Source organism: Lupinus angustifolius, chromosome LG11 (assembly GCF_001865875.1).
Source record: "Lupinus angustifolius cultivar Tanjil chromosome LG11, LupAngTanjil_v1.0, whole genome shotgun sequence".
NCBI lineage: Eukaryota > Viridiplantae > Streptophyta > Magnoliopsida > Fabales > Fabaceae > Lupinus > Lupinus angustifolius.
This window is the reverse complement of record NC_032019.1, coordinates 31579961-31607929: the sequence shown is the minus strand read 5'-3', so window position 1 is coordinate 31607929 and position 27969 is coordinate 31579961. Positions and strand designations below refer to the sequence as shown.

At 35.6% G+C, this 27969-nt stretch overlaps 2 protein-coding genes across 4 annotated transcripts; both read left to right on the top strand.

Moving 5' to 3' along the window:
- LOC109360800 (pentatricopeptide repeat-containing protein At5g04810, chloroplastic) lies at nucleotides 1171-17601 on the top strand. The gene is made up of 10 exons (XM_019605927.1): nucleotides 1171-2102; nucleotides 3048-3175; nucleotides 3683-3823; nucleotides 4646-4732; nucleotides 5184-5337; nucleotides 5829-5888; nucleotides 12574-13002; nucleotides 15855-16150; nucleotides 16339-16468; nucleotides 16827-17601. The coding sequence occupies exons 1-10, from the start codon at nucleotides 1236-1238 to the stop codon at nucleotides 17343-17345; spliced, it is 2811 nt and encodes a 936-aa protein (XP_019461472.1). The 5' UTR covers nucleotides 1171-1235; the 3' UTR covers nucleotides 17346-17601.
- Nucleotides 24407-27046, top strand: LOC109361300 (60S ribosomal protein L7-1). 3 transcript variants are annotated; one of them, XM_019606736.1, is made up of 7 exons: nucleotides 24407-24524; nucleotides 24789-24983; nucleotides 25697-25794; nucleotides 25874-26011; nucleotides 26456-26558; nucleotides 26645-26906; nucleotides 26947-27046. In XM_019606736.1, the coding sequence occupies exons 2-6, from the start codon at nucleotides 24801-24803 to the stop codon at nucleotides 26858-26860; spliced, it is 738 nt and encodes a 245-aa protein (XP_019462281.1). In that variant the 5' UTR covers nucleotides 24407-24524; nucleotides 24789-24800; the 3' UTR covers nucleotides 26861-26906; nucleotides 26947-27046. The 3 variants fall into 3 exon arrangements, with proteins under 3 accessions (XP_019462281.1, XP_019462279.1, XP_019462280.1); XM_019606734.1 differs by having other exon boundaries at nucleotides 26645-27046; XM_019606735.1 differs by lacking the exon at nucleotides 24407-24524 and adding an exon at nucleotides 24527-24614 and having other exon boundaries at nucleotides 26645-27046.

Genomic DNA, 27969 nt, shown 5'->3' with positions numbered 1-27969 from the left:
TATGACTCATCACTTATCATTATTATTCTCTACTTACTCTTTGCATATTGCTCTTGAGCTTTACCTCTCTAGTCACATATTGACTTGATCGTTGAAGAACCTTTTCAAGTACCTCCATTGACGAATCCAAGTCAACCTCTACTCAGATACCAGCGAAGAAGTCTTACCCGAACCTCCAATCCGACCATTCCGATCAACTACAAAAGAATAGAGGTGTAACGATAATATGTTGGATTTGTTGAATGGGTCTGAATGGAAGAATGTGGAAGATTTGGTGAGGGTGGAAAAGTATAGAGAAATGGAGTGCATGGAAGAAAATGAGCTAGAGAGAAGATAAAATCATGTATTGACTATTGAGGATACGAGGATATGGGATTTGCTAATTTGGGGAGATAGAAATTATTTTAGAGTAGTTTTGTATAAGTATTTTTTGGGTAAGGAACTAATCACAAGAATCAGTCTTTTTATCTTTTGATGGTTGCATAAATGTATACACACTATTTTTAAAAGACAAATTGAAATATTAATTTATGAGCAAGTTTGTAAATTAAAGAATCTAATATGTAATTATATATTTGTATACAATTAATCCTGCTAAACATATTACTCTCATTTTCATGTGGGAAATAAAATTATAAAGTATATTTTTTTATTCCTTTATCCTTTTCAACTCGCTCTCGTCCCATTCTTGTATTTAATAAAATTAGATATTCATAAAAAGTTTTTTTAATTAACAAAATAAAAATTGTAAATAATTAGCAAATGAAAATTAATTAATTATTTGAAGAAAACTTATTTTAGATGAAGATTTACCAAATAATTATTTTTATATACATTTGAAAAAGAAATTTGGTATAACCAATAGTATCTCATTATTTTATGAGTGAGAAATTAATCTTATTGGGAATGTGTGATTATCCATTCTAAAAAAATGTCATTCACATCTTAAATCATTAACATTTTTGTTGAATTAAGGATAAAGCCTTAGATCAATATACCAACATTTGGTTATTGATTCTATACATTTATTGATATAAGTATGAAAAGTAGGGATCTTTGATCGATCTAAACTACATTTTTAATATAGTTTTTACTATGCGTAACTTAATCTATACAACTAAATTTTACAGCCACTTGAAGGCTAGCTCGCATATAGTCCTCACCTGGACAGTGTAGTACTAACGAAAGAGTAGAGATTGTTACAAGGCTGTGGTTGTGATATGCAATAAACGATAATGGAACCTTTCTCTTTCTCCACCTCACACTTCTCTCTCCCCACTCCTCCTCTCTTCTCCTCCTCCTCCTCCTCCAACCACCACCACTACCACCACTCTTTCATTTCTTTCTCCCTAAAACCACCACTTGATTCCAACAACTTCCGCCGCCCCACCAAACCCCTCAAAACCACCACCACCACCACCGTCACGCCTTCTCCAAACCCTACTAAACCTCCTTCTAACAACCCTCTCAAACAAAAAACCCCTTCCCCTAACCCCCTTACTAGCAAGCTTTGGCTTACTAGCAAACTCTCTCCTCCTCCTCCTCCTCCACCTCCGCTACAGGAATTGGTAAACCAAGTCGAAGCCCTGGAACGCCACGAGGAAGACGAAAACCAAAATGACGTCGTATCTGATGATAATAAGGACTTGCCGCTTTCTCGGCAGCTGGGGAAAATCTTTGTGGCAAACTTACCCTTATGGGTAAAGAAGCCTGAGGTTTTTGATTTTTTCCGCCAATTCGGGCCTATTAAGAACGTGATTTTGATTAAAGGACACAATGAGACCAAGAGGAATGCGGGGTTTGGGTTTGTGATTTACGATGGTGATGAAACTGGGGCTGAGAATTCGGCGATGAAGGCGGTCGAGTTTGACGGGGTTGAGTTTCATGGGAGGGTTTTGACTGTGAAATTGGATGATGGGAAGAGGTTGAGGGATAAGGAGTTAGAGAGAGAGAGATGGGTGAAGGGGAATGGTGATAAGGGAGAGTACCGTTCTAAGTGGCATGAGGAAAGGGATGGGTCTAGGAAGGAGTTCCAAAAGGTTCTTGAGACTGAGCCCGAGAATTGGCAGGCCGTTGTAAGCGCTTTCGAGAGAATTAAGAAGGTTGACCATCTTAACTTGAGTAGTGTTCACTCTATATTTGCTCTTGAATTGTAGTTGGAGTTTGTTTTTTTTCGTTTTCTTTTATGATAGTTTATCCATTAGTAAAACACAATATCATTGTTATGTAGCTGATTCCATTTAGCAGTGATAGGTTGTTGTTGTTGTTGTTGGTTAACAATAGACCATAGAGTTACATGGTTCTGGTTCGCAGTACAAGATTCATATTGCTTAGTTAGTTTTTACGTTATTATTACAAGACTTTCTTTATAACGAACATGGTATGCCAAATTCGGTATGCGGTTCATGTAACTAAGAAATAGGCACAATGATGTTGCAGCTTTTGATCTATGTGTAATTTTAAATTGGAATATATGAACTTCAATATAAATAGCAATATATAAACTTATCGAAAGTTAAATTGGTCTTAAATAATGTGCAATGTTTATTCGTTTTGTTTTTCTTGTACTCATTTTCATGAAGTTAAGCTGTTATTGGTAATATATGTTGTCTGTTCTTCTTTAAACATGTCTAGTGATGATGACTTGGCGATTTTTTAGCATTCAGTGATGTTTGTTGTCACATTTTGGCAAGGTTGTTGTTCAAGCGTGGGTTTTTTAATGGGTAAAAGACATGTATATGTGTTATTTGCCCAGTTCCTAGTTTTTTCAACACATTTTTTTATATATGTCAAGGTGATCGAAAAGAAACACTATTTGTTTTTACGTAACCACCTAATTTGTATGATTTTGTGCTCTCCCCAGAGGCCAGATATACATTCTGTGTCCGACTTCATAATACCTTCAAAGTTATGTATATTGTTTGTCCATACATATGGATGATTGCATGGACAATTTAATGTGCATCTCTAAGTTTCACTTTCATCTTCTATTATGTGACTAGTACATAATTGTTCTTGGTTTCATTTTGTTGTCCTTAATTTTTCAGCCTGCTAGAAAAGAATATGGCTTGATGGTTAAATATTATGCGAGACGAGGGGACATGCATCATGCACGTCAAGCATTTGAGAGTATGCGAGCAAGAGGAATAGAGCCATCTTCACATGTGTACAGTAGGTAAGTTCTTCAATGAAAAATCTTCTGTGCTAGAGCTGCGGTATAGCTTTTAAGCTGATGTCATATTTTGATTTGCATTATCTTTTCAGTGATGAACATGTTAGTGGACTGATTTTTATTTGCAATGCTGAACATCCTAAAAACTATTATTGATTGAGAAACTAAATTTGAACTTTTATTTGACTTTTGAGTTTCTGTTTTCTCAAAAAATTTACCCTTCAAAGGAAGTTCTCTGTAAAGTTTTTGAAATAGTTCCACTTTGATTTTTTTCTTTTTTCCTTCTCCTTTTGAACTTATGTTGATGTTATATATCATGGTTATCCTCTCTAGTGTTCAACTGAAGGATTCTTGAAGGTAAATTCATTTGGTATATATTGAGAGATTGGGAGTTATTTCAGTATTTGTATGTTTATCCATCTTTTTATTTTGTTGTTTGGTTTGAGAAGAATATCTTATCCCCTTATCTTTCTAATCCTTTTCTGAATTTAATATGTTAAATCTTTGCAGTCTTATTCATGCTTATGCAGTTGGTAGAGACATGGAAGAAGCATTACATTGTGTTAAAAAGATGAAGGAAGAGGGCATTGAAATGACTATAGTGACATACAGTATAATTGTGGGTGGATTTGCTAGAATGGGCAATGCTGAGTAAGTAAGCCACACATGTTTCCCTTGTTGTTGTATCTTTTATTAAAAAAGTAACCCTTTTGTTTCTTCTAGTTAAATTAAAATAAAAAATAAAAAACTTCGAAGACCTACTCTCAGAAAAGGTTTAGTTATTATGTAAAGGTACAGAAATGGTTTTTGTTCCCCCTTATGCAAGAACACTTTTGGGCTTGAAACACACTCACACCATAGTCAAAGGCCAACTCTCCTAAAAGCTTAAGCTTTTAAGTGAAGGTACATAAATGGTTTAAATTGTCTGATTTATATTTAAGTGAGATTCATTGCGAAATAGAGAAGAGAGGTTGTGTACTTTTTCTACCTTGAAGTTAAGCAGTGGAGTTGTATACTTTCACTATGCAAATGTATCTGATAGTTATAGTATCCACTATATAGGTTAGATGGCATCAGTTACTATCTTGCATATATAATATCTTATTGCTATCCTTCATGAAAACATGGTCAAGTATATAGTTGCATCAGTTACCAGGAGGTCCCCCACCCCCCAAAAAATGAATTAATAATAATATAAAAAGAATAAAAATCAGAAGATCCCAGCGTGGTGTAAGCAATCTTTGGTTTTGGTCTCTTTCTCTCTTTAAGTGATTGTATTTCACTTGTGTTGAACATGTTTATTTTTTTTCCTGTTTTTTCATACTTCATTAGCCCTTCTCTCAGGTTTTCTGTCCTTTATCCTGTTTCTTGGTGAAAAAGTTTTGGTCCATGGAATTAATTTAAGGGCTTATTCATAAATCAGTGAACCGGATTGTATCATGGAGATAACACTATTTGATATTGTTTTGGAAGTGCTGCAGATCAATGGTTTAACGAGGCCAAAGAGAGGCTTACTGATTTAAACGCAATCATTTATGGGAACATAATATATGCACACTGGTGAGCATTCGGATTTCTTCTGTGTTCAATTTTGTATGTATGATAGAAATCCTTTTATTATCATATGTTGTATGTCAATTATTACATCATGGAGTGTTATTGTTTAAATTTGTTTTGTCCTTGCCTTCTCTTTCGCTTATACTTTTATATTATATGTGCTAACTGTATTGGGAAAATTACTTTAAACTTATCTAAGTAGCAATGTTAACCAAGACAGAAACATTTATCACTCAAGTGGTTGATTAAATCCATATTTGGTAGACCATTAGCATGTTCAACAATTCATTTAGTTACTTGTGTGGTTAATGTTTTCGTCATGGTAAGTATTGTTGCCTAGATTTCTGCTTTCTGAAGTTTCCCAATTTTGTATATGGGCAAATGACGGTCATGTCTATTTAGTTTTATTCCTCTGTCCCTGCTTTTAATTTTGGTAGTCTGATGTGTTTTACAGTCAAGCTTGCCATATGGATCGAGCCGAAGCCTTGGTGAGGGAGATGGAAGAACAAGGGATAGATGCTCCCATTGACATATATCATACCATGATGGATGGTTATACAATGATTGGCAATGAAGATAAATGCTTGATTGTGTTTGACAGACTTAAGGTATGATGAATGGCTTTGTAGTTTTAATATGCTATGTGCTATCATCAATTATATCTTTTCAAAATTGAATGCCTCACTCAATAAGAAGAGCAAAACCAAAGGAGGACTTCAACATGAATTTCGAAGAGAAGAATTCCAGATTTTATGTTGGGTTTATTTTTGTCTTTTCTGTTTCTTAGGTGATTTATCTAGGGTTCTTTTAACCAGAGTTAAGTTTCTTCTTTGCCTTTTTCTGCTTGTACTCTTGCTTTCCTCTTGAATTTGTATCATAAAGCCTTGTTTTCTTCCTCTAGAATGTGGCAGTGCATTGTTACCAGTTCTTAGCAGTTAGGACAGCAGTTTCTGTTTGAGATTTGTATCGTTTTATTTTTCATTATTTAGCATTTAATTTTTCACCTGGCCACCTTAGTATATTAGGATGTCATATCTAAACTGTTCGTTGTGCACTAGACATTGAATGACACAGTAACACTTTTTTTATTTTGATTAAGGAATGCGGTTTCTCTCCCTCGGTCATCAGCTATGGTTGTCTTATTAATCTTTACACCAAGGTAAGCCATATTTCATGAATTACATTCATTTGGCGGTATATGTTATTCAGGTCATCTCTTTTTTTATGTGGTCATTACCTGCTTGGTTTTCTTGCTAACATTTGATTGAAAGTTCCTACCATTTGGATCATACCATTAAATCTCACATTTATAAACACTATAAATGTACATTAGATTTATATGTATGTGTCTGTGTGTGTATTTCTGAAAATATGAATGATAGGGTGCGGGAGAGACCACCCATCACTAAGGTGTATCGGAGGAGGCCACGTGGCAGCCACTAGTCCATGTGGCATCAGAGCAGAATCTCGGGCAGCAGAGAATAAACCAGGGCAGTGTAACCACCGTAGGGGTTTAGGAGGAAATCTATAAATAGGAGTGAGGGGGGTTAGGGTGAGTTGTTTTGAAGTATTGTGTGGGAAGGGGAATTGATTCGGGGAATCAATCTTGTAATGTGTAATTGATTCCATGGTAGTTATAATCGCGATCCCACTCGTGGGATCACATGTTTTTACGATCTACAAGACCTTACCCGTGCTCGATCTCAGTTCGTGCTCGACCTACTTGGAATCAAGTGAAATCATCGTGTTGGAGCGTGAAATCGGGTGCAATCGTCGTGTTTGACCTTCTTGGAAACTTTTGCCTTTGTTCTCTCATTTGTCGTGTTCTTCTTTCTTTACTTTCTATGTTCTCTCTCTTCTTCACTTTCCATTTTTTCTTTTCTGTGTATTATGATGTTCGATGCAGAGTGGAGGGAAGGAGATGGCTCAACTAAAATTAGGGTTTTACCAAGTTTAAATGTTAAAACTATGGACAGGGTTAGGCGCACTTCTAGTTATTTGTTTAAGGAGGCCTATTTGTGCCTATTTATCTAAGTCTTTAATACTTTTTATGAACTAAGGAGGCCCATTTCTTTTATGAACTTATTTTTTTAAATATAAAAACATCTATGCTCTTAACTATACTAAAAAACATGTAATTACCTAGAAGAAAAATAATATTGAAATAAATAAAACTTTTTAAGTTCTCTATATTGGATACTATTTATCTAGTTAAAATTTTGATATCTAGTAGTATATATATGTGTATGATTTTTTATACATGTATATTAATAAGTAGGATCTTACGAGTCGTGCTACGATCCTACGCTTACGATCTTTGACTCCCTTCCCGATCCTAGTAAATCTCGATTTTAACTACCTTGATTGATTCAGGGAATCAATTAGGGTTCTTCACTGTCTTCTTCTAATCTTGCAATCAATAAAGAGGTATTAGTATCCGGAATTCAATTGATTACGAATCGATTTTGTTCGGAACTTTTTCTTTTGTACATTCTTTTACCGGTGTTATCACTGGTATCAGAGCACCGATTCTGGTGTCTTGAAAATCGTTGCGATTTCGCTGTTGATTCATGAAGACGTGAAGCATGTCACGATCTGGAGAAGAGTGAGAACAAGAATGCGAATGAGGTTGGAATTCGCGGAAGCCGTGGTAAAGAGGCACGAAGAGCAAATGGCCGAGATGATGGCGAAGCTGGAACGCTGCCGTGTCATCGACGACACTGTTCACGACGACGACGCCGGTAGTGTCGCGTACGGCGGCAAACCGAATCACGAAGGAGAGGATTTCCGCGGAGACGATTTCCGACGCGGAGGAGGGGTTCCCAGTGGTGATGACTTCCGAGGAGGTGTTCACGGTGGAGGTGTATTCTGAGGAGAAGATAACCAATTTCGGCGGGAAAAGTGGAGAAAATTGGAAATTCCGAACTTCTCCGGTGACGATGCGTTTGGTTGGAATCATCGATTGGAAAGATATTTCCAATTGAAAGAGCTTTCGGAAGGGGAGAAAATGCAAGCCACACTTAATGGCACTTGAAGGGAAAGCTTTGAGTTGGTACCATTGGTGGGAAAAGTGCAACCCTAGGCCGAGTTGAGAAGGTTTCAAGATAGCGGTGGTCCGAAGATTCCAACCATCGATGATTCAGAATCCGTTCGAGCAATTACTAGCCCTCAAGCAAACCGATTTCGTGGAAGAGTTTGTAGAGGAGTTTGAGAAGTATGTTGGAGCTTTGAGAACCATTGATCAAGAGTTTGCAAGAGGCATCTTCATGAATGGATTGAAAGAGGAGCTTAGAGCCGAGGTAAAATTGTATGAATTACATTCTTTATCCGAAATTATACAAAAGGTGTTATTGATTGAGCAAAAGAATGTGATATTGAGTAAGAGGGGCTCGTATGGTTATGCAAGCCGAAGTGGAGGAAGTCAGAGAAGCAATCCTTACTCTAGAACTGTGACCGTGGAATCAAAAACAACTGGGGAGGGGAGGCAAGACAGTTTCGGGGGAAGTAACACGATTGGGAATTTTGGGCCGAAACCAGGAAGTGAGGTTGTTTGGCCAAGAGGAGGAGAATTCAAACATTTAACCAGTGTTGAGGTTAAAGATCGGCGTGACAAAGGGCTATGTTTTAGATGTGATGAGCCTGACACTAGAGACCACCGATGCAAAAATAGGCAATTCTGAATGCTTATTATGGAGGCAGAGGATGAGGAAGAAGGTGTAGGGGAAGAAGCCGTGGACTTGGTCCAAGATTTGCGGTTATCCTTATGTTCCATGTCTGGCTTCACCACGACAAGGTCTTGGAAGGTAGAAGGGGTATTGAGGGGAAGGGCTATTGTTGTGCTCATTGATTGTGGGGCTTCTTATAATTTCATAGCCAATGAGGTGGTGAGAGAGTTAAATCTGGTGGTTCAGGATAATCCTTAAATGGTGGAGGTAGGAACGGACATAAGGTGAAGTGTAGGGGGAAATGCACCCAATTGTCTTTCCAGATACAAAATTTGGAGGTGGTCCAAGATTTTTACCTCTTCACTCTCAAGGGGGTTGATCTGGTGTTGGGTTTAGATTGGTTATCTGGATTGGATGAGGTCCAAGCTAATTTTGGTAAATTGGAGCTCACGTCAAGCAAGGGCAGAATTCGATCCATATCACTGGTAACCCGACATTAGCTAAAACTGAACTTTCATATGGTGCCTTGTTGCAGGTACTCCGAGCCGAAGGGGAAGGGTTAATCATGCAGTGTGAATCATCAAGTCAGGAGGGGGAGGGGGTTGAGAGCACTTCGATCCGAATGTTGTAGTTGCTCGAGGACTTTGATGAGTTATTCACGGATCCTACCGGCCTGCCACCAGTTCGAAGGCAGGATCATGCCATACATCTGATGGAGGGGGCAACCATCCTCAACGTTAGACCTTACAAATATCCGCACTATCAGAAAACAGAGATCGAAGGCCTGGTTAGGGAGATGTTGGAGTCTGGGGTTATTCAGCATAACATCAGTCCTTATTCTAGTCCTGTCATTTTGGTGAAGAAAAAAGATGGGGGATGGAGGTTTTGTGTGGATTATAGAGCCCTAAACAAGGTGACCATACCGAACAAATTCCCTATTCCGATTATTGAGGAGTTGTTGGATGATATTGGGGGGGCCACCATCTTCACCAAATTGGACTTGAAATCGGGGTATCATCAGATTCAGATGAGCAGTGAAGATGTTGAGAAGACTGCTTTCCGAACCCATGAAGGTCGTTATGAGTTTGTTGTGATACCTTTCGACCTTACTAATGCACCTTTGACCTTCCAGGCCCTCATGAATGAGGTTTTACGACGGTTTGCATTGGTCTTCTTCGACGATATGCTGGTTTACAGTCTGGATGAAGAGTCTCATGAGAAGCAGTTGAGGGAGGTTTTGACCGCTTTGTAAGTCAATTCGCTGAGGGTCAACAAGAAGAAATGCAGTTTTGCTAAGCCCAGTTTAGAATATTTGGGCCACATTATTTCTCATTCAGGAGTGGCGGCGGATGAGTCTAAAGTGACCACTATGAGTTTTTGGCCGATGCCCCGTGATTTAAAGAGTTTAAGGTGATTTTTGGGCCTCACAGGTTATTACCGTAGGTTTGTGCAAGGATATGGGAGAATTGTCAAGCCTCTCACGGATTTATTGAAAAAAAGATAACTTTGTGTGGACCAAAGATGCCACTATGGCCTTTCAAACCCTCAAGGCAGCCATGGTCAGTTTATCAATGTTGGCCGTACCTGACTTCTCGAAGACCTTTGTGTTGGAAATCGATGCTTCCAGTAAGGGGATTGGGGCGGTGTTGATGCAAGAAGGTCGCCCTTTAGCTTTTTGGAGTAAAGGGTTATCAGTGAGATTCCAGTTGAAGTCGGTATATGAACGAGAGCTGATGGCGTTGGTTCAGGCCGTGCAGAAGTGGAAGCACTACCTGATGTGCCGCCCATTTGTCATTAGAACAGACCAAAGGAGCTTGAAATTCCTTACGGATCAGAGGCTCTATAGTGAGGAACATTTTAAATGGGCAGTAAAGCTCATTGGTTTGGATTTCGAGATTCAGTTCAAACCAGGAAAGGAGAATTCTATGGCCGATGCGTTATCGAGAAAGGCCTATTATTCAGCACTCTCCGTGATTAATGTTGGGGATGTCGAATGTTGGTTCCAAGAGGTTCAGCAAGAACCTAAGTGGAGGAGGGTGATCCAGGATTTGGCATAAAATCCAGATTCTCATCCGGGGTTCCAGTTTCAGGTTGGGCGTTTGTTGTATAAGGGGAGATTGGTGTTGCCCAAGGCATCTGACAAGTTGCCTCTGATTTTAGCTTAGTGCCATGACAGTGTAGCCAGTGGTCACTCTGGGTTCTTCCGCACTTACAAACGGGTTTCTAGTTTCTTTTATTGGGACGACATGCGTGGTTATGTGAAGCAGTATGTCGAGGCGTGTGATGTGTGTTAACGCCAAAAGTATTCCACGTTAGCACCTGGAGGGGATTTGCAGCCACTACCTATTCCTACTCAGGTATGGCAGGACATCTCGATGGATTTCATATCCGGATTGCCGCGGTCTAATGGCAAGGATACCATTTTGGTAGTAGTGGACCGACTCACAAAGTATGCCCACTTTTATCCTCTTGGCCATCCCTATTCGGCTAAGGAGGTAGCTTCCGTGTTTGTTAGAGAAGTGGTGAAGCTACATGGGTTTCCGTCATCAATAGTTTCTGATTGTGATCAGGTCTTTTTGAGCCATTTCTGGCAAGAGTTGTTCTGGTTGGCAGGTACTCGTTTGAAGTACAGCACGACTTACCATCCTCAAACGGATGGGCAAACCGAGGTGATGAATCGCAGTTTGGAAACATATCTTCGATTCTTTATGCGCCTAAGTCGAAGAAATGGGTAGAATGGCTTTCGTGGGCCGAGTTTTGGTTTAACACTACTTACAATGTTTCAGCAGGTATGACTCCTTTCAAAGCTTTATAAGGGAGGGATCCTCCGATTTTGATTAAGGGGTGTACATTCACGTCTAAGGTAGAGGAAGTAAATCAACTCTTGGTGGCCCGTGATGAGGTTATTCAAGAGTTGAAGCAAAATTTGTTACGTGCCCAAGATTTGATGAAAGCTCGGGCAGATAAACATTGACGGGAGGTTGAATTTAAGGTTGGAGATTGGGTGTTCTTGAAACTGCAACCGTACAGGTTGAAGATTCTAGCTTCAAGACCTTCGGCCAAGTTGTCGGCTAAGTTCTATGGCCCTTATCAGGTTTTGGAGCGCATTGGACCGGTAGCTTACAGGTTGGCATTACCTGATCATACATGGGTTGTTTCTTTGTTGAAAAAGGCTTTAAAACCGGCTCAACATTCTCAACCTCTCCCGATGATGTTATCCAAGCAGTGAGAGTTGAAGGTGCAACCAGAGGACATTTACAACACCGTGTAGATCAAAGTGGAAATGTTGAGGTGTTGGTACAATGGGAGGGTTTGTCGGAATGTGAGAATTCATGGGAGTTGGCGGCGCAAATGCAAGAAGAGAATAAACCAGGGCAGTGTATTGGAGAATAAACCAGACCACCCATCACTAAGGTGTATTGGAGGAGGCCACGTGGCAGTCCACATGGCAGCAGAGCAGAATCTCGGGCAGCAGAGAATAAACCAGGGCAGTGTAACTGTCGTAGGGGTTTAGGGGGAAATCTATAAATAGGAGTGAGGGGGGTTAGGGTGAGTAGTTTTAAAGTATTGTGTGGGAAGGGGAATTGATTCAGGGAATCAATCTTGTAATGTGTAATTGATTCAGGGAATCAATTAGGGTTCTTCATTGTCTTCTTCTAATCTTGTAATCAATAAAAATGTATTAGTATCCGGAATTCAATTGATTCCGGATCGATTTTGTTCGGAACTTCTTCTTTTGTGCATTCTTTTACCGGTGTTATCATTGAACTACATGGTTACATTTTTAATGATCAATATTTTCAACATTGGACATGAAAGATTTAGATGATGATAGCTGTAATTCAATGGTTGAACTGACAAACATTACATTATATAAAGAAGTTATGGTAGTGTGTGTTGAGGCTTGCGCCCTTGTGTTAGGACTTAAGCACATGAGGAGAGTCCAACCTAAAAAACTAATCTAGTAAATGGAAGAGCCTCATAGCTTAAGTACCACATTGAGTTTGTTATGCTATCCAATGTGGAACTCCTAACTTCTTGTCATTTGATACTTCCTCAATTTTAGTAACATACTACATATGCTAATTTTAGGAAAGCAAACTAATTTATGCCCACCAAAGTAATTGTGATTACTGGCTCACCATCTGGCACAAATCTCTTTTATCTTTTTTTTGACAGATAGGAAAAGTTTCTAAAGCATTGGAGATTAGCAAAATAATGAAAATGGCTGGCATAAAACATAACATGAAGACTTACTCTATGTTGATTCATGGATTCTTGAAGTTAAAAGATTGGGCTAATGCTTTCTCCATCTTTGAAGATATTACTAAAGATGGTTTAAAGCCTGATGTAGTACTCTACAACAACATTGTAAGTGCTTTTTGTGGGATGGGTAATATGGATCGTGCCATTTGTATCGTCAAGAAAATGCAGAAGGAGAGGCATAGACCTACAACACGCACATTTTTGCCCATTATACATGGCTTTGCAAGGGCTGGGGAGATGAGGAGAGCCCTTGAGATCTTTGATATGATGAGGAGAACTGGCTGTATTCCTACTGTACACACATATAATGCTCTGCTTCTTGGTCTTGTTGAGAAGCGTCAGGTAAGTTGCAGTTGACAAACAATTATTGAAATCTGCAAATGACATGACTTTTATTAACTACTCGGCCCTATCTCTTTTTATGATTCTTTATTTGCACTTTCAGAAAGGACAAATGAAAAGCTCAAGATAAATTAAATAAACATCTAGTAGTTATGTCGCTGTTTGGTAGAAAACTAAATCCAGTTGGGGTTTTATCTTTCTCGAATCCTTTTTGCGAGTTTTGAGATTTAGAAGCTTTCTAATTCAATTTATTGTTATGCTGTTGAAATTGGAACAGCAGCCATGGCAACCACCACCTGCTTCAATTTCTGGCTTTTTACTGATATAAGCTTTCAACAACACCAAGTTCTTGAAAGAATTGTGGAAACATTAATATTAAAGTAAATGCTAACCTTTAATAGATAAATGCTAAAAGAATTCTCATTTTTATTAACAAGGTTAGATGAACTACCTTAACAATACACCCTAAATACTGATTGGAGAACCTGAGGGTGGAGAGATAAGTAACTATGCCTAAGTTTGGTCCTTTACGTAGTTAGGTGTTTTTTATTCTTAGTTTGGTCCATTCCAACCCTAGTGTGATGCTAATTGAACTGGACCAGATCTATGATTGAATTCTAGAATGCGTTACTACAGAAATATCTGAGCTGTATCAGTTTGGAGATAGACAGGTATCTGCGAGACCTGATAGTTGGATACCCTCTGCACTTATGATTTTCCCAATCTACAAGCTAAACCTCCAATTCCAACTTTCCCCTCTATTTATAACTACCTTCCATATGCCGGCTAACTAACTAAAAAAGGTGGCCCTGTGCACGAGGCTCTCACCTATTGGGATCTGGGGAGGGTAGATGAATGCAGCCTTACCCTCACAAGAGAAGAAACTATTTCCATGATTTGAAACCATGACCTCTTGGTTACAAGGAAAACAACCTTATCATTGTGCTGAGGTTTACCCTCTTTGCTGGCTAACTAACTGTAATCAATAATCTACATTAACGCTATCTAGCAGTCAGTTATGGTATTAGGGTCATTCAAATCCCGTACTGCCCAGGTATGCCTACAAGCAGGGGTGGGCATGGTTCGGTTTGAAAACTGAACCAAACTAAAGCATATGAAACCAAAATATATGGTTTGGTTTTTCAAACTGAACTGCTTCCAAAATTAGTTTCAGTTGCAATTTTAGTTTCAATTCCAGATACAGCTCCAATTACAGTTTCAGTTCCAGATACAGTTTCAATTACAATTTCAGTTCCAGTTTCAGATACAGATACATTTTCAGTTTTAGTTCGGAGAGCAGTTTTGGTTCTAGGTCGAAAAAAAGTTTCAGCTATAGTTACAGTCTTAAAAAATACACTTCCAAATTTAGTTTCAATTACAATTCCAAAACAGTTGCAGTTCCAAAAGCAGTATTTTAGGTTATAAAAATAGTTATTGTTCAAAAAACTACAATTGAAACTGTATTTGTATCTGGAACTGAAACTGTATATGACTTTCTGAACTGGAACTACAACTAAAATTGTATCTGGAACTGCAACTGCAACTGTGATTAGAACTGTAACTGAACAAAAACTGATTTTGGAACCAGCTTAGTTTGAAAAACCAAACCATATATTTTTTTTTTTGTATAGTTTAGTTTTATTCAGTTTATAACTCAGATGATTAAACCAGTTATTTTTCAAACCACTACCTACAGGACCATATAGACATGTTGCCTACATTTCATTCCATCTCCTCAGCAACTATTCTGTTTTCTTTGATTGTTTTACACTACCCAGATATATTTTCGTGATAGACAGAATAAAATATCACCCCATGAGAACCCTAATTAATTTTGGATCAAACATATGAATTTTGAAATAATTGTGAAGATTTAAAAGTATATATTCTAGCAATTTAATAATTGTTTTTCTGATTTGAATTACCTTGTATCATCAGGTAATCATTATACATGGTCTCAATAAATTAGAGTATAACAGATACACATTCCTGAAAAGATAAGAGTAGAAACAGACAAACACTAAAAATAAGGGAAGAGAAAAGGCCGAGACTAGGTAGAAAACAACTAAGCTTTGGCACTGTGTGCTTGAGCCTGTAAGTCGAATCCAAGAATATATACTTTTCTACTCACACCTAGTGCCAGGAGAAGTTCTTGTGTTAAATTAGCTAGTTATGCACTGTCTCATCGTCATTTTTTTCCCAGTAAAATGCTATTGTAATACTGTTGACCAAACCATTAAGAAGGATTCACGATTTAAATGGTTTCTTTATAGACGTGTTTTTTTATAGGATATTGTAGCATCGTTTGATTCATGCGGCCAACACCACATAGTATAAAAAGGCTTGAATTGTTGTTTTTTCCATGTTGTGACTATTTTATTTTTAAGGTTGCCTACATCTACTGTGTCCAGAATCCATTAGGTGGGAGCCTCGTGTGGCCTCCATTTTTTGTCTTAGTCTACAGTTACACCACGTGTAAACTTTGAACCAACTCTAAGAAAGAATCTCTCAAGTGTTAGACGCTTCTGTGTCTTTTTTGTGCCATTGTGGATGTCTGAAATGTCTCACACCAATAATCCACCAAATTCAAGTGTGTTTCAGTAGGTGCTAACTAGTTAGAAGGCAGTACTTTTTCTGCCGGTTGAGCATTTCTCTATTAAAATGGCTTTTTTGTCTGGAGTATAGTATATTTTCCTTCCTTCTAATGACAAAGACATGTAAAAGTTGTAATGTTCGTATTTTATATGAAAACTGAAATGCTCTTTCCTTTTGATGTTTCAAAGTTATTGATTTCTTGTATATCTGCTCTCAGTGATTAACACTTTCTTTAAATTATGATGCATTTCTTGTAGATGGAAAAGGCTGTAAGAATATTGGATGAAATGAATCTGGCTGGCATAAGCCCAAATGAACGTACATATACAAATCTTATGCATGGTTATGCTTCACTTGGTGATACTGAAAAGGCATTTCAGTACTTCACAATTATGAAGAACGCCGGCCTGGAGATTGATGTATATACTTATGAGGCACTGTTGAAGGCATGTTGCAAGTCAGGCAGAATGCAGACTGCCCTAGCAGTCACAAAAGAAATGAGTGCCCGAAAGATTCCTAGAAACACTTTCGTCTATAATATACTAATTGATGGGTATGAATAAATTACATATGACAATACTAGACCTAACTGTTGGCTCCTATATATTCTTTAATCAGGCTGTATCTATTTCTCTCTATTAACTTTCTTTTCACGCATGAACACTTCATTTTTCAATATTTTCATCCTTCAATGGTTTCTCAACCTGCTTTTAATTTTAGTAACCTAGTTTACTTTCTTAGGTGGGCTCGGAGAGGTGACGTTTGGGAGGCTGCAGACCTGATGCAACAAATGAAAAATGAAGAAGTTCAACCTGACATCCATACATATACTTCTTTTATTAATGCTTGTAGTAAAGCTGGGGATATGCAGGTATGATATTTGTTGAGAATATAATTTATCATCATTTCCTTGTTAAGTTGATGACTACTTGTGGTGGACTAAAAGTAAAGCTATTAGTGTGTCGTTTCATTCATCATCATCATTGAGCATAAGAATGAATTGTGTGGGAAAACATTGCTTGTTATGCATCTCATTTCAATTTTTTCTGCATACTTTCATGAAAGGTCTTTGTCATTTGTGTTTGACATTTTTCATGATAATCATTCTGGGCTTGTTGTGTTAAACCTCCTCGAATCTTGGCGTTGGATTGGTAAATTTTAGACTCTTGTCAAATCAGTGTAATTTACTGATATGACATTTTAATCAGTTTTGTTTTTTCCCATGCCAGAAAGCAACAGAGATTATCAAAGAAATGGAAGCATCTGGTATAAAACCAAACCTCAAAACCTACACGACTCTGATACACGGTTGGGCGCGTGCTTCTTTACCAGAGAAGGCTTTAAGATGCTTTGAAGAGATGAAAGTGGCTGGATTGAAACCAGACAAAGCAGTATACCATTGTCTTATGACATCTTTGCTATCAAGAGCCACCTTTGCTCAATCATACATATATAGTGGACTATTGTCTGTATGTGGAGAGATGATAGAATCTGAGATGACTGTTGACATGGGAACTGCAGTCCACTGGTCGAGATGTTTACTCAAGATCGAGCGGACGGGAGGAGAACTAACGGAAGCGCTACAAAAGACATTTCCACCGGATTGGACATCACATCATGTTGATGTTAATTCTGGAACAGAAACAGCTGATCCGGAAATTGCTGTTGTTGATGATGATGTATATTATGCCGACGGAATCAGTAATGATGAGGACAATGATGATGAAGATATTGATAATGATATATAATACAGGTGATGGTTTTGAATTGTCATTGTAAATGTAAATGGGCAGAATGGAATGGTGACATGCAAGTTTTTTCTGCCTTAAATTCTGTACCTATTAAAAATACGAATAGGCAAAAAATAGTGGTATCCTTAGACCAAACCCATGAGTTTTCAGGTGTTTGGAACATAGCTTCAAATTTCATCTTGCAATTCTCGTTGTATTTATGAGCTTTTAACCAAGATGTGTTTCGTGAAATAGAAAATTTAGCACTAACTTTTTAATTTCATTAGAATTTTGTTAATTTTAGCACTAAGATATTTGACCAGTTGAGAAAATGCATGACTCAACTAGAAGAAGTGCACATTTGGAGTAGAGTCATAAAAATTCATTAGACTCGTGTTAACAAACTGAAATAGAGCACAACTCGGAAGTGTTAAGTGCTCTCAATGTGTAGTCAAAAGACGATGAAAGAAGTGCCACAACTCAACTATCATTCATTCAAATAAAGTAAAGGTGTTTGAATGGAGGTAAGATTGTGAGAACATCTTCAATGTATTCAAAATACATCTAAGCTCACTTGCTATCTAGGCCAAACCCGATATTCGTAAGAACTAATCGATTGAACAAGTCCTTACCAATCTTTGTTGGTAGGGAAAATGATCGTATAGTCCATTTGACTGTCATAGTTTGAAATAATGTACGATTTTCGCCCAACCATTAAAAGTCAAGTATTAATAGTCTTCATTGCAGAACTGATAAAATCACCCTAATGGAATAGTGGACCATCTTTATGAATCCATAAGTTCACTTGGAGGAACGTTATCACTAGATTCCGAATCATGATGGTCATAATCATGAATATTAGGATCCAATTTATCAATTGGTGATTCTTGATATGGTTGGGCTACACATTGAATAACACTTCACTAAGATACCCATATACAAATGGCCATGCAACAACAACCAATAGGGTAATCCTATGAGGGACAAAAAGAATAGTCAAGGAAGCAAATGTGGAATGAATTGATTAATTATATCATGTCTATGGCCTATGGGGGTATCCATTCCACGTCCTTAGAATCCCCATTCAATCTTACCATTGAATGAAAGGACATAATTGTCATAGAGATAGGAGAGCCAACTCGGGGAAAGGTGCGCTTTGAAGATAATTCAAACACATAATTGATTCGCCATAGTTTAGACTAGATCGAAGAAAAGAAAGAGATGGTATGGATCTGGAAACTGAAGCCAAGCAAAGAACCACCAACAAGTATAACATCATAATTATCCTAAGAATGGCAATTTTTGGAAAAGGAAAGAAAATTGGCCACGAAATGGGAATGACCTTATAAATTCACTTCCAAAACAAGAATGAGGAATCCTTTAGTATATTTGAATTAGAGGAGGTTCCCTCAACAGGGAATGTGGCTAATCTCATAAAAAAATTCTCTTCAAGGAAAATCTATGAATAATTGTTAACATTAGTAAAATGAAGACTTGAAGGCCACTTTTCGTCCAATTAATATTTTTAATATTTATTCATGATGTAGACTTCTAACACTCGAATTAACCTCAACCCAAGCATCTTTAGAGATGGATGGATTTTTTAGCTTTCATGAAACTCTTTCGCCACATGAGCCTTTAAGCTAGTGACACCATGCGAATAGAAACGAATGTGCATGCACTAGATTTCTCGGTTGTAGAATGAATACCTTGTTCATGAGGACAAAGGGCCCCGAAACAGTTTAGTTGGCATAGGACCGGCGATGTTCATTCTTGGAAGACATTTTAATTATAAGTAAAAGAGAAATGAGCTTATTAGTAACTTAAAGCAATAAATAATAGATTAAAGAAAGACATGTGACGTATTGATTGTTTAAAAACATCATCATTAACTTGGACAAGGATCTGCTATCCCAAAACATATCTCAACTCAATCATATTATATCATGTCAGTTAAAAAAAATTAAATATTTATGACTTTGTCAATTTTTGCTTCATTATGAAGAGGTTTCGGAACAGGTTTGAGACAGCAGATCCCCATCCCATTAAGTTGCGGTAAATAGCAACAAATGGGTGCTCTTGACCCAAACAAGCTAATAATTCATGGACTACCACCTACTCCTTTTATTAAGGTCATCATCCTCCAAACTATAAAAATATTTAGCATAAGTGGTGGTGACTCTCAATCTTGTATAAGAGAAATTGAGGAAGGTCGGGATGACCAAAAAACTACGAAGTCACATGTGGCTTCAACTATTTGAAGTAATCAACCTTCGAAATTTTATAAGATTCTCGACCTAAAGAAAATAGAAGTCAACTATTTATGGACTAGATGCATGTCCAACTTTTATAAGAACATTCAATTTTATCCTGTCTATTTTTTGTGTATATAAAATATGATAAAAGTCATAAATGAGCACGAACAAGATAACAAAATTTTCAAGGATATTTATTTTTTGATTTATGAAGAAATACTTTAAATCATGGAGAAACTAAGTAAATAATATCTCCATTAATAAAGAAGTATATAATTTTGTCCTACCCAAAAAGTCTAATAGTGGGTCTTAAAATATCAGGTCTCATTACCTATGGGTCCAAAAACATGAACCCAGACCCGACTCGTTGCGAGTATTTTTGGCGGGTATCCACAGATCCAGGTATCCATGGCCATCCCTAGTTTTGAGGGAATAAAAATAAATAAATGGATTGAAAAACAATATGTTTGACGTTGAGAAAATAAACTAATAAATGATAATCTCATTCAGAAATAAATATATTTAATACCAATACTGATAATAAATGATAAACATAGTGAAAGAATAAACTTATAAATACGATTTTACAATTAAAGACGTATTACAAATATGTTATTATCTAGAAAACTAATAAATATGTATTAGAAATAATTTGCATTAATTTCTAGATATAAAGTGTTGTGAGAACTGGACCGTATTGGACGGTCCGATCGTTTTGACCGCAGACCAGATTTGAAAACGACTCTAATTTACCGTAGAGTTAGATCGCTTTGAGCCGGAGAAATTCCGGTCCGACCATGTTAAATCCGGTTAAACTGGATTAACTCGGGAAGTAACCTGGACGGTCGCTTAAAAATTAAAAAAAATGGAACACTACTCTAATCTTTTGTTTCACTTCAGTCTAAAAAAGATAAAAAGACAGACTCTTCAATATAATTATACATTATTATTAATTATATAAAATTTTACATTTATATATATATATATATATATATATATATATTTAAGAATGAATAGCGAGTCTAGATATCTATGGATATATATATATATATCTATTAATAAAAAGTATTAATTATGTATAAAATCATTCGGTCAGACCAAATGGTTTAACCAGTTAAACCTAATACGAGACCTTTTCTGGTTTGACGTACGGCTCGAGTTTCACAACATTGGATATAATACAAAAATAGTAATAATAAATACTAAGTAAATTTGGTGAAAAATAAAATTTGAAAGAAGACTTTTTAGGATATTGAATAAGTTGTTAAAATGTTAGAAAGATTTTTTAATAAACTTTTAAAAATGAGAAACTCTAGAAAATGAAAGATTTAATATGCTTGTGGGCTGGAAAAGTGACTTAAGTCATATGTATTTTAAGAATAAATTAACGAGGTCATGACACATAAGAAATGATGTGTATTGCACATGATGGAGGTTTTTAGGTGGGATTCCCGTAGGAGCTGATAAGTGGGGAGTAACAAATGTTACAATACAATATGATGACGTACATTAAAAAAGAATGGTTACATAAAATAAACAAAGTGTCACATGATACAATGTGAGAATTTATGATAAAATTATGAACTTGTTTTGGAGGGAAAAAGTGAAGTAGAAATTGACACTTGTCATGGTAAACATTTTTTTCTTATATAGGTAATAGATACAATCTAAGAATGGGCATAAAAAAGTTTTATATATTTTAATTATAAAAAATAGTTACGACTCCAATAAATCGTGTGTTCAAATGTTCCAACTAAGTTGGGGCGTGACAAACTATATACGTCCTCTTATGAAAAAAATGCAACTATTTAAGGGCTAATCATTGCACATGTTTACACTTCTCATTTCATGGTTTTACAAACTATCACCAACATAAGCTTCTCTTGAAGCTTGAAAATTTTCCTCTTTAGGAAGGGCTTATACAAAAATTAGAGTGATGGATGATTCATTTATGACTTGATATTTTTGTTCCCTCTTTGTTGTGTTGACTTTTTATAATTTAAAAATATTTAGTATTTATTTTTATTAAGATAGATATATTTGAGAAGGTTTTTGGGTGGACTAAAAGTCACATAACATATTTAATTCACCTAAAATAGAAAATATTTTTAGAAAATCTTGGGACTCACATATGAGAAGTTTACTAAAAATCACATGTCTTATTATCAAATATGTTAGCTTATTCGCTTTTAACCTTTGATTCTTTAGTCCTTAATATTTGCGAGTTGAGTTTTGAATAATATTTTATAAAGTCTTTCATTCTCCTCTAAAATAAATCTCGCAAATGAACCTTAGTAATTTTTCAACCTTTAGCAAAATTTTCACCCAATTTTATGAAACAAAAATACATTCATGCAATCGCTCACTATGTGTCATACTATCTTGTGATATGATATGTGGTGACATTTTTAGGTACATATTACTTAATTAAAAATAAAAAATTTGAGTAATATTTTATCCTTTTAGTAAATTCTTATATTATATATCACTTGTACACCAATTATTAATAAATAAAGTATTATTTTTACATATGTTACTTTCTTATGTTTATGAAGATTAGTAGAAAAATTTAATAAAATGATATATCATTTCCTAAAAAATTACATCAAATGCGTTAAGTTAAAATTTTAAGGAGTTGGATACTAAAAATTTGTGGGGACTGAAACCAATACTCAATTTTTAAATTACTCAAAACTTAAATTAAAATTAAATTAAGCAATTGAAATTGTTATTGGGATATTTTTTTTATTTAAGAAATATATATCTTCAATTTCAAAATATAGGAGGCGTTAAAGTTCGACTGGAACGGTGACATTTTATTCTCTACGCCTTCGTACAATTATTTTCATCCCTTTGTGTTGATGAAAAAATGTATGGCTATAAAAATGATTGATATACTAATTTGAGTATAAAACTTATGTTGATAGAGTATATTATACTTTTATTTCCTATATGCCATGATTGTGTTTGATATTTAAACAACTTCTTTTGTTCTGTCCCTGTACTTTTATTTCCTATATACTAATGATATTTTTCTTGTGTGTCACTCTATGTGTTACTATTTGTGATAGGTCAGGAAAATATTTAATATTTAATTTAAATATATTTTTTAATCAATCACAAACATGTAACACATAAAATTGTATACTTTTTAAGATAAAAAATGTGCTTTTATTTCTCATTATACTCTAATTTGTTCTTCAAACAATGATGTGTCTACGTAAATTATAATTAAGTTCTTCAAGCATGGCTCAGATAATTGAAAAGCTTTGATTGTAATTTCTAGGTCAAATATGTATTTGTGGAATGCTCAAACTTCTTGTAGTCACGTCACATGATTTTTAATTTCTAGGTCAAATATGTATTAGGAGAGCTTTACCCATAAATACGTCAATAATTGTTCAAAACTGGTAGATGTCGGTTGACCAATAGAATCTAGGTACGTTAGTAAGTAAATAAGATCCGACTCATGTAGTTGTTGATCGGAGTAAGTATAAATTGGGTTGGATCGAGTCAGGTTCGTTATCCGATATTAAATGTTGGTTGAATTATTTTTTGAACTTGAACTTACCTAGACCTAACTCAACCTCAAATGTCGACTAAGACAGTTTTTGAACTCAAACATAGATCAAATTAAATATAATGAATGTCCATTTTAGATAAAGTTTTCTTAATATTACTTATTATTAATATATATATATATATATATAAATTAGAGAATGAATGATACTTTGGATTAAAGAGATATCATTATCATTTACTCAATTGAGTAGACACACATACAAATATGATGAATGAGTGACTATGAGATGGGTCGGGTCGAGTCATGTATGTCTCTTACTCATCTCTAAATATTGATTGAGTCTAATTTTTAAACCCCGAACCTTGACCCGATGAAATCCGATCATATTCGAACTCGTCATGGTTGGGCCAAAGCAAGTGAGTAGGTAGGGTAAGGTCGTGCTCACCCCTAACCGTCGGTCATATTCATATAGCCAATTTAGCTATGGGAAACGACGACAATACAAGACAAGTTAATCAACACCTACAAAGTCGTAAAACCCTCTTAACCACCCAAACAACATAGAGCCCTTTTACAAGACTGAACACACCACTTCAACATTGTGGGCTACTCCTTGTTATGTGGGAGGAGTAGGCTTAGTCTACATCTACAACAGTCTTAAAAAAGACAAAGCAAGATGACCCGACCTGACAAAAGTAGTATGTCATATATACAAGAAGGCGATCCATTATGATTAAAGTACCCTTGCCCAATCTATGCAAAGACATGACATAGCGACTCATCGTAATTAAAACACCTAGATTGGAATACATCCCACTCAATCTCTGTAGGAGGTGTCATTTGCAAAGATTTCTTAAACTCTTATACTCACTCTTCACCTTCTCTCTTTCTACCTTCACTTGTATTGCTTGAGCTCCAAGACTACTCTTCTTCAAATATAAGAGGAGTATCAATAACAATTATATTTTAATATTCTACCCACTTATATATGTTTATTTATTTTATTTACTCATATCTTTATTTTTACTGAACACGTGTCATATTTATATACTTTTAGTTTCACTCCAAGGCTCCAACAAGTTTACTTATCTATTTATTTAATTATTTCCTACCCACATCTATTTATCTATCTATTCTATTTATTTATATAATTTACACTAAAGTAACACATGGTTTTTTTTTATATTTGATTCATTTTTTCAATTTTTAAGTTACCTAGACACATACATTTTCAATTATTGTTCACTTGGATATTTTATTTATTAAAAATATCTATTATAGGAGTAGTACCGACTTCTCCTTTTATAATAAACAAATATCGCTTCTTTAGTTTTAAAAAAGTTATTCACTAAAATAACACACTAACAACATACTTTGTTGCAAATCTCTGATAGCGGCTAGGGTTCATTCAGCTTTGAGGTAAGACTTCTCTCCCTTCTAACGCCTCTCTCTACTTCTCTTCGTTGCCGTCACTGCTTCCTCGATCCACCGTGTTTGGCCATCATCTCCGCCAGACATAACTCGCAACCCAATCACTTTTCAATTAGAAAAAAACACGAAACTACATCTTTCAAAGCTTTTGGCTTTTAAGCCAAGCGTACCCTTAAACAAAATCACTTTTTATTTATTTATTTATTTATGTTTTGCATGTTTTCATAGTGTTGTTATATGTTGTGTGTGTAGCGAAGAGAAGAAATGGCAGAAGAAAATGCACAACCTCTTAACTATATTCCAGAGGTTATATTGAAGAAGAGGAAAAACAGTGAAGCATGGGCTTTGAGGAAGAAGGAACAATTCCAGATGAGAAATTTTCAATCTAAGAAGACAAAGGACTACATCAAAAAACCTGAGGATTATGTTTTAGAATATCGCAACAAGGTTAAATTTTTCATCACTGTTATTTTCTTTGTCTAATATTCAATTACATGTAGTATTATTTTGCTCGCTGTAAATTTCAATTGTTGGTTATTTTATGATGTATTAGTGTTTATGAGAGACTATTTTGACTGGGTGTTATTAATAGCGCACTGGTTATCATACCGGTTAGTGTATCCGTACAATGATACATTGGTTCAAGACATGATTCACTAATTAAACCACATACTGATTAAGTTATAAATATTATTATTTACAATATCTAACTTAATTATTAAAATGGTTCAATGACTAATCATGTTGCAAACAACTATTTTGAAACCTTATTGTGTCATTTTGAAAATATTAAAATTTTCATATGCAAACTGGTTTTGACTGTTATAGTGTGATATGGTTTGAACATCTTTTCATGTTTTGACCGGTTTAATTCCATAATCGGTATAATTGTCATACCTCACTGGTATGGGGGAGATTCACCTGTTTTCCGATAAAATGAACTGGCTGGTATGGTCCAGTTTTCACAACTTTGATTTTGACCGACATCTAAGATTTTTAGGGACAAATTGATGTTTCTTCTCTCTATGATGTACTGAAATGAGGAGTGCATCGAGTTGGAGTATTTGCCATATATTGTTCACTTGTACATGCTATCACTGAACTAATGCATTTGATTATTGACTTATGTTGCTATTATCAATATGTGCTTTCTTGTATAGGAGGTGGACTTTATTAGAATGAAACGAAGGGTCAAGAGGAAACTACCAGGAGTATTGCCCACAAACCCCAAGCCCTTAATAATCATTCGGATACAGGGGTAGCTGTTTTTGTCCTTTCTCATTGGGTTTTCAATTTGTCCATGTGAAGTTATAACATATTTCTTTTCATTTTCTTAGGAAAAAAGACATGCATCCAAGCACCAGAAAGGTCTTGCATAGCTTGGGGTTGAGAAGAATTTTTGGTGCTGTCTTTGTGAGGCCGAGTGCTGGAGTATTGGCCAAGCTGCAGAAAGTGGAACCATTTGTTACCTATGGGTAAGAGATTTATTCTCTTTAATTTTGTATTGATTATTGATTGTGCGTTAATTCTGATATGATATTAAATTCTGGAGCTTCGTAGCCAATTCCAGTTGAAACTTTTAGTCGGTAATATCAAGATCAACGATTCCTTGTGGGAACTTTGATCTGGAATGTGAATGGGCAGAAGTTTTAGTATTGGGTTAAAGGATTTTTATAATAACTGATGGAAAGGAAAAGTCTAAAGCTCTTGACAATGTGCCATCCCATTAGATAACAGTTTATGATACCACTTCTCACTTCTCACTTCTCATTGTTTGATGCTTTCAGTGCATATTCCATATTGAGTGGAATAGCACCACTGTTTATATTTTTTGTTGCTATTTTCTTGCATCTTTAATTGCATATGTATATTGCATTAAAAATTGATCTTAATCTTCTCTGTATCTGTTTCTCTTGAAGATATGCAAATCTTAAAAGCATAAAAGATTTGATTTACAAGAAGGGAAATACCAGAATTGAAAAGCGAACCGTTCCTCTGACAGATAATAACATAATCGAGCAGGTAATATATTGTTTTACTGGATTCCTGGTTTGCCTGTGACTTCGCCAGATGCTTACATTTGTGATTTTTCCATTTATATCATGCAGGAATTAGGTAAGTTTGGTATTGTCTGCATAGAAGACATGGTGCATCAAATTGATAATTTAGGTCCACACTTTGAGGAAGTTGTCAAATTTTTGTGGCCATTTGAACTGAACAAACCAGCAGAAGGATTGAGAGGTTCAAAAACATTATTCAAGGATGGAGGGGACACAGGAAACCGTGAGGATCTCATCAATGAACTAATAAATAAAATGAATTAACTTATGTCTCATGTGTTACTACAATTTTCTAGTTGCTTGATGCTCCTCTTGGTGACACTGGCTGCAAGAATCTATATTTTGAAGTTGTTATTTGATTTTAGTTGTAAACGAATTGAAATATTTACTTATCTTTATGAGTACCATTTGAACTTTTGTTTCCTCTTGTCAATGTCAAGAACGGTGTTTGCAGCCAAGGTGTGAAAATAGTAGTAAGGTGCATATGGTGTCCCAATATATTGAGAAAAAGAGTCTCAAGAAAGTTTATAAATTAAGGATTCACTTTTGTTTTGATGACCAATCTGATATATTAGTCTATAGGGTGAGAGGAAACTTTTTGAAATGGAAAAAATGTATTAGTAATTTCTCTTATATTTTGATGTTAAACGGTGTAAGAGTTTGATACAAATTTACTACAATAATTATATTTAATTTACATTGGAAGCTACTTTAAAGAGAAGAAATATAATTTGATTAATGAGAGTAACAAATAAGGGTATAATAGAAAAGTTAAGTATAAATGTGTATGGAGTTTTGAAATCATTAAAAAATTGAAATAAAAAACATATAAATGAAAGAATGGAGGGATTACTCACTGATTAGAAAAACTGCTACTACACAAAGGTTTAGCTGTAACTTTGGCAATTTGGTTCACTCCATCTGTTCCCAATCTAAGATCAGGGTGGGGACAATTAATAGAGAATCCATTCTTCTGTATCTGTGTGAATTGGTGTTATTATATTCTAATTCCTTCCCGTTACATTACCTCCGAAGGAAAAAACGATCAGATTGTACATGAATATGTCCACTTCTATGATCATGTCTTCCCCACCTTATATGTTGACACAACCAGCTTGTGGGCCAGCTAAGATTTAAAAAAAGTGAAAAAAAATGAGGAAATAGGCATTGTAGTTTTAATATGTTATGGTCTATCATCAATTATGTGAGCAAGACCAAAGGAGGACTTGAACATGAATTTCTAAGAAAACAATTCCAGATTTTATGTTGAATTTATTTTTATCTTTTCTACTTCTTAGGTGAATTATGTAGGATTCTCTTTCCCAGAGTTCTGTTTATAATAAAGGAAGACATACTTTATGTGATTATGCTTA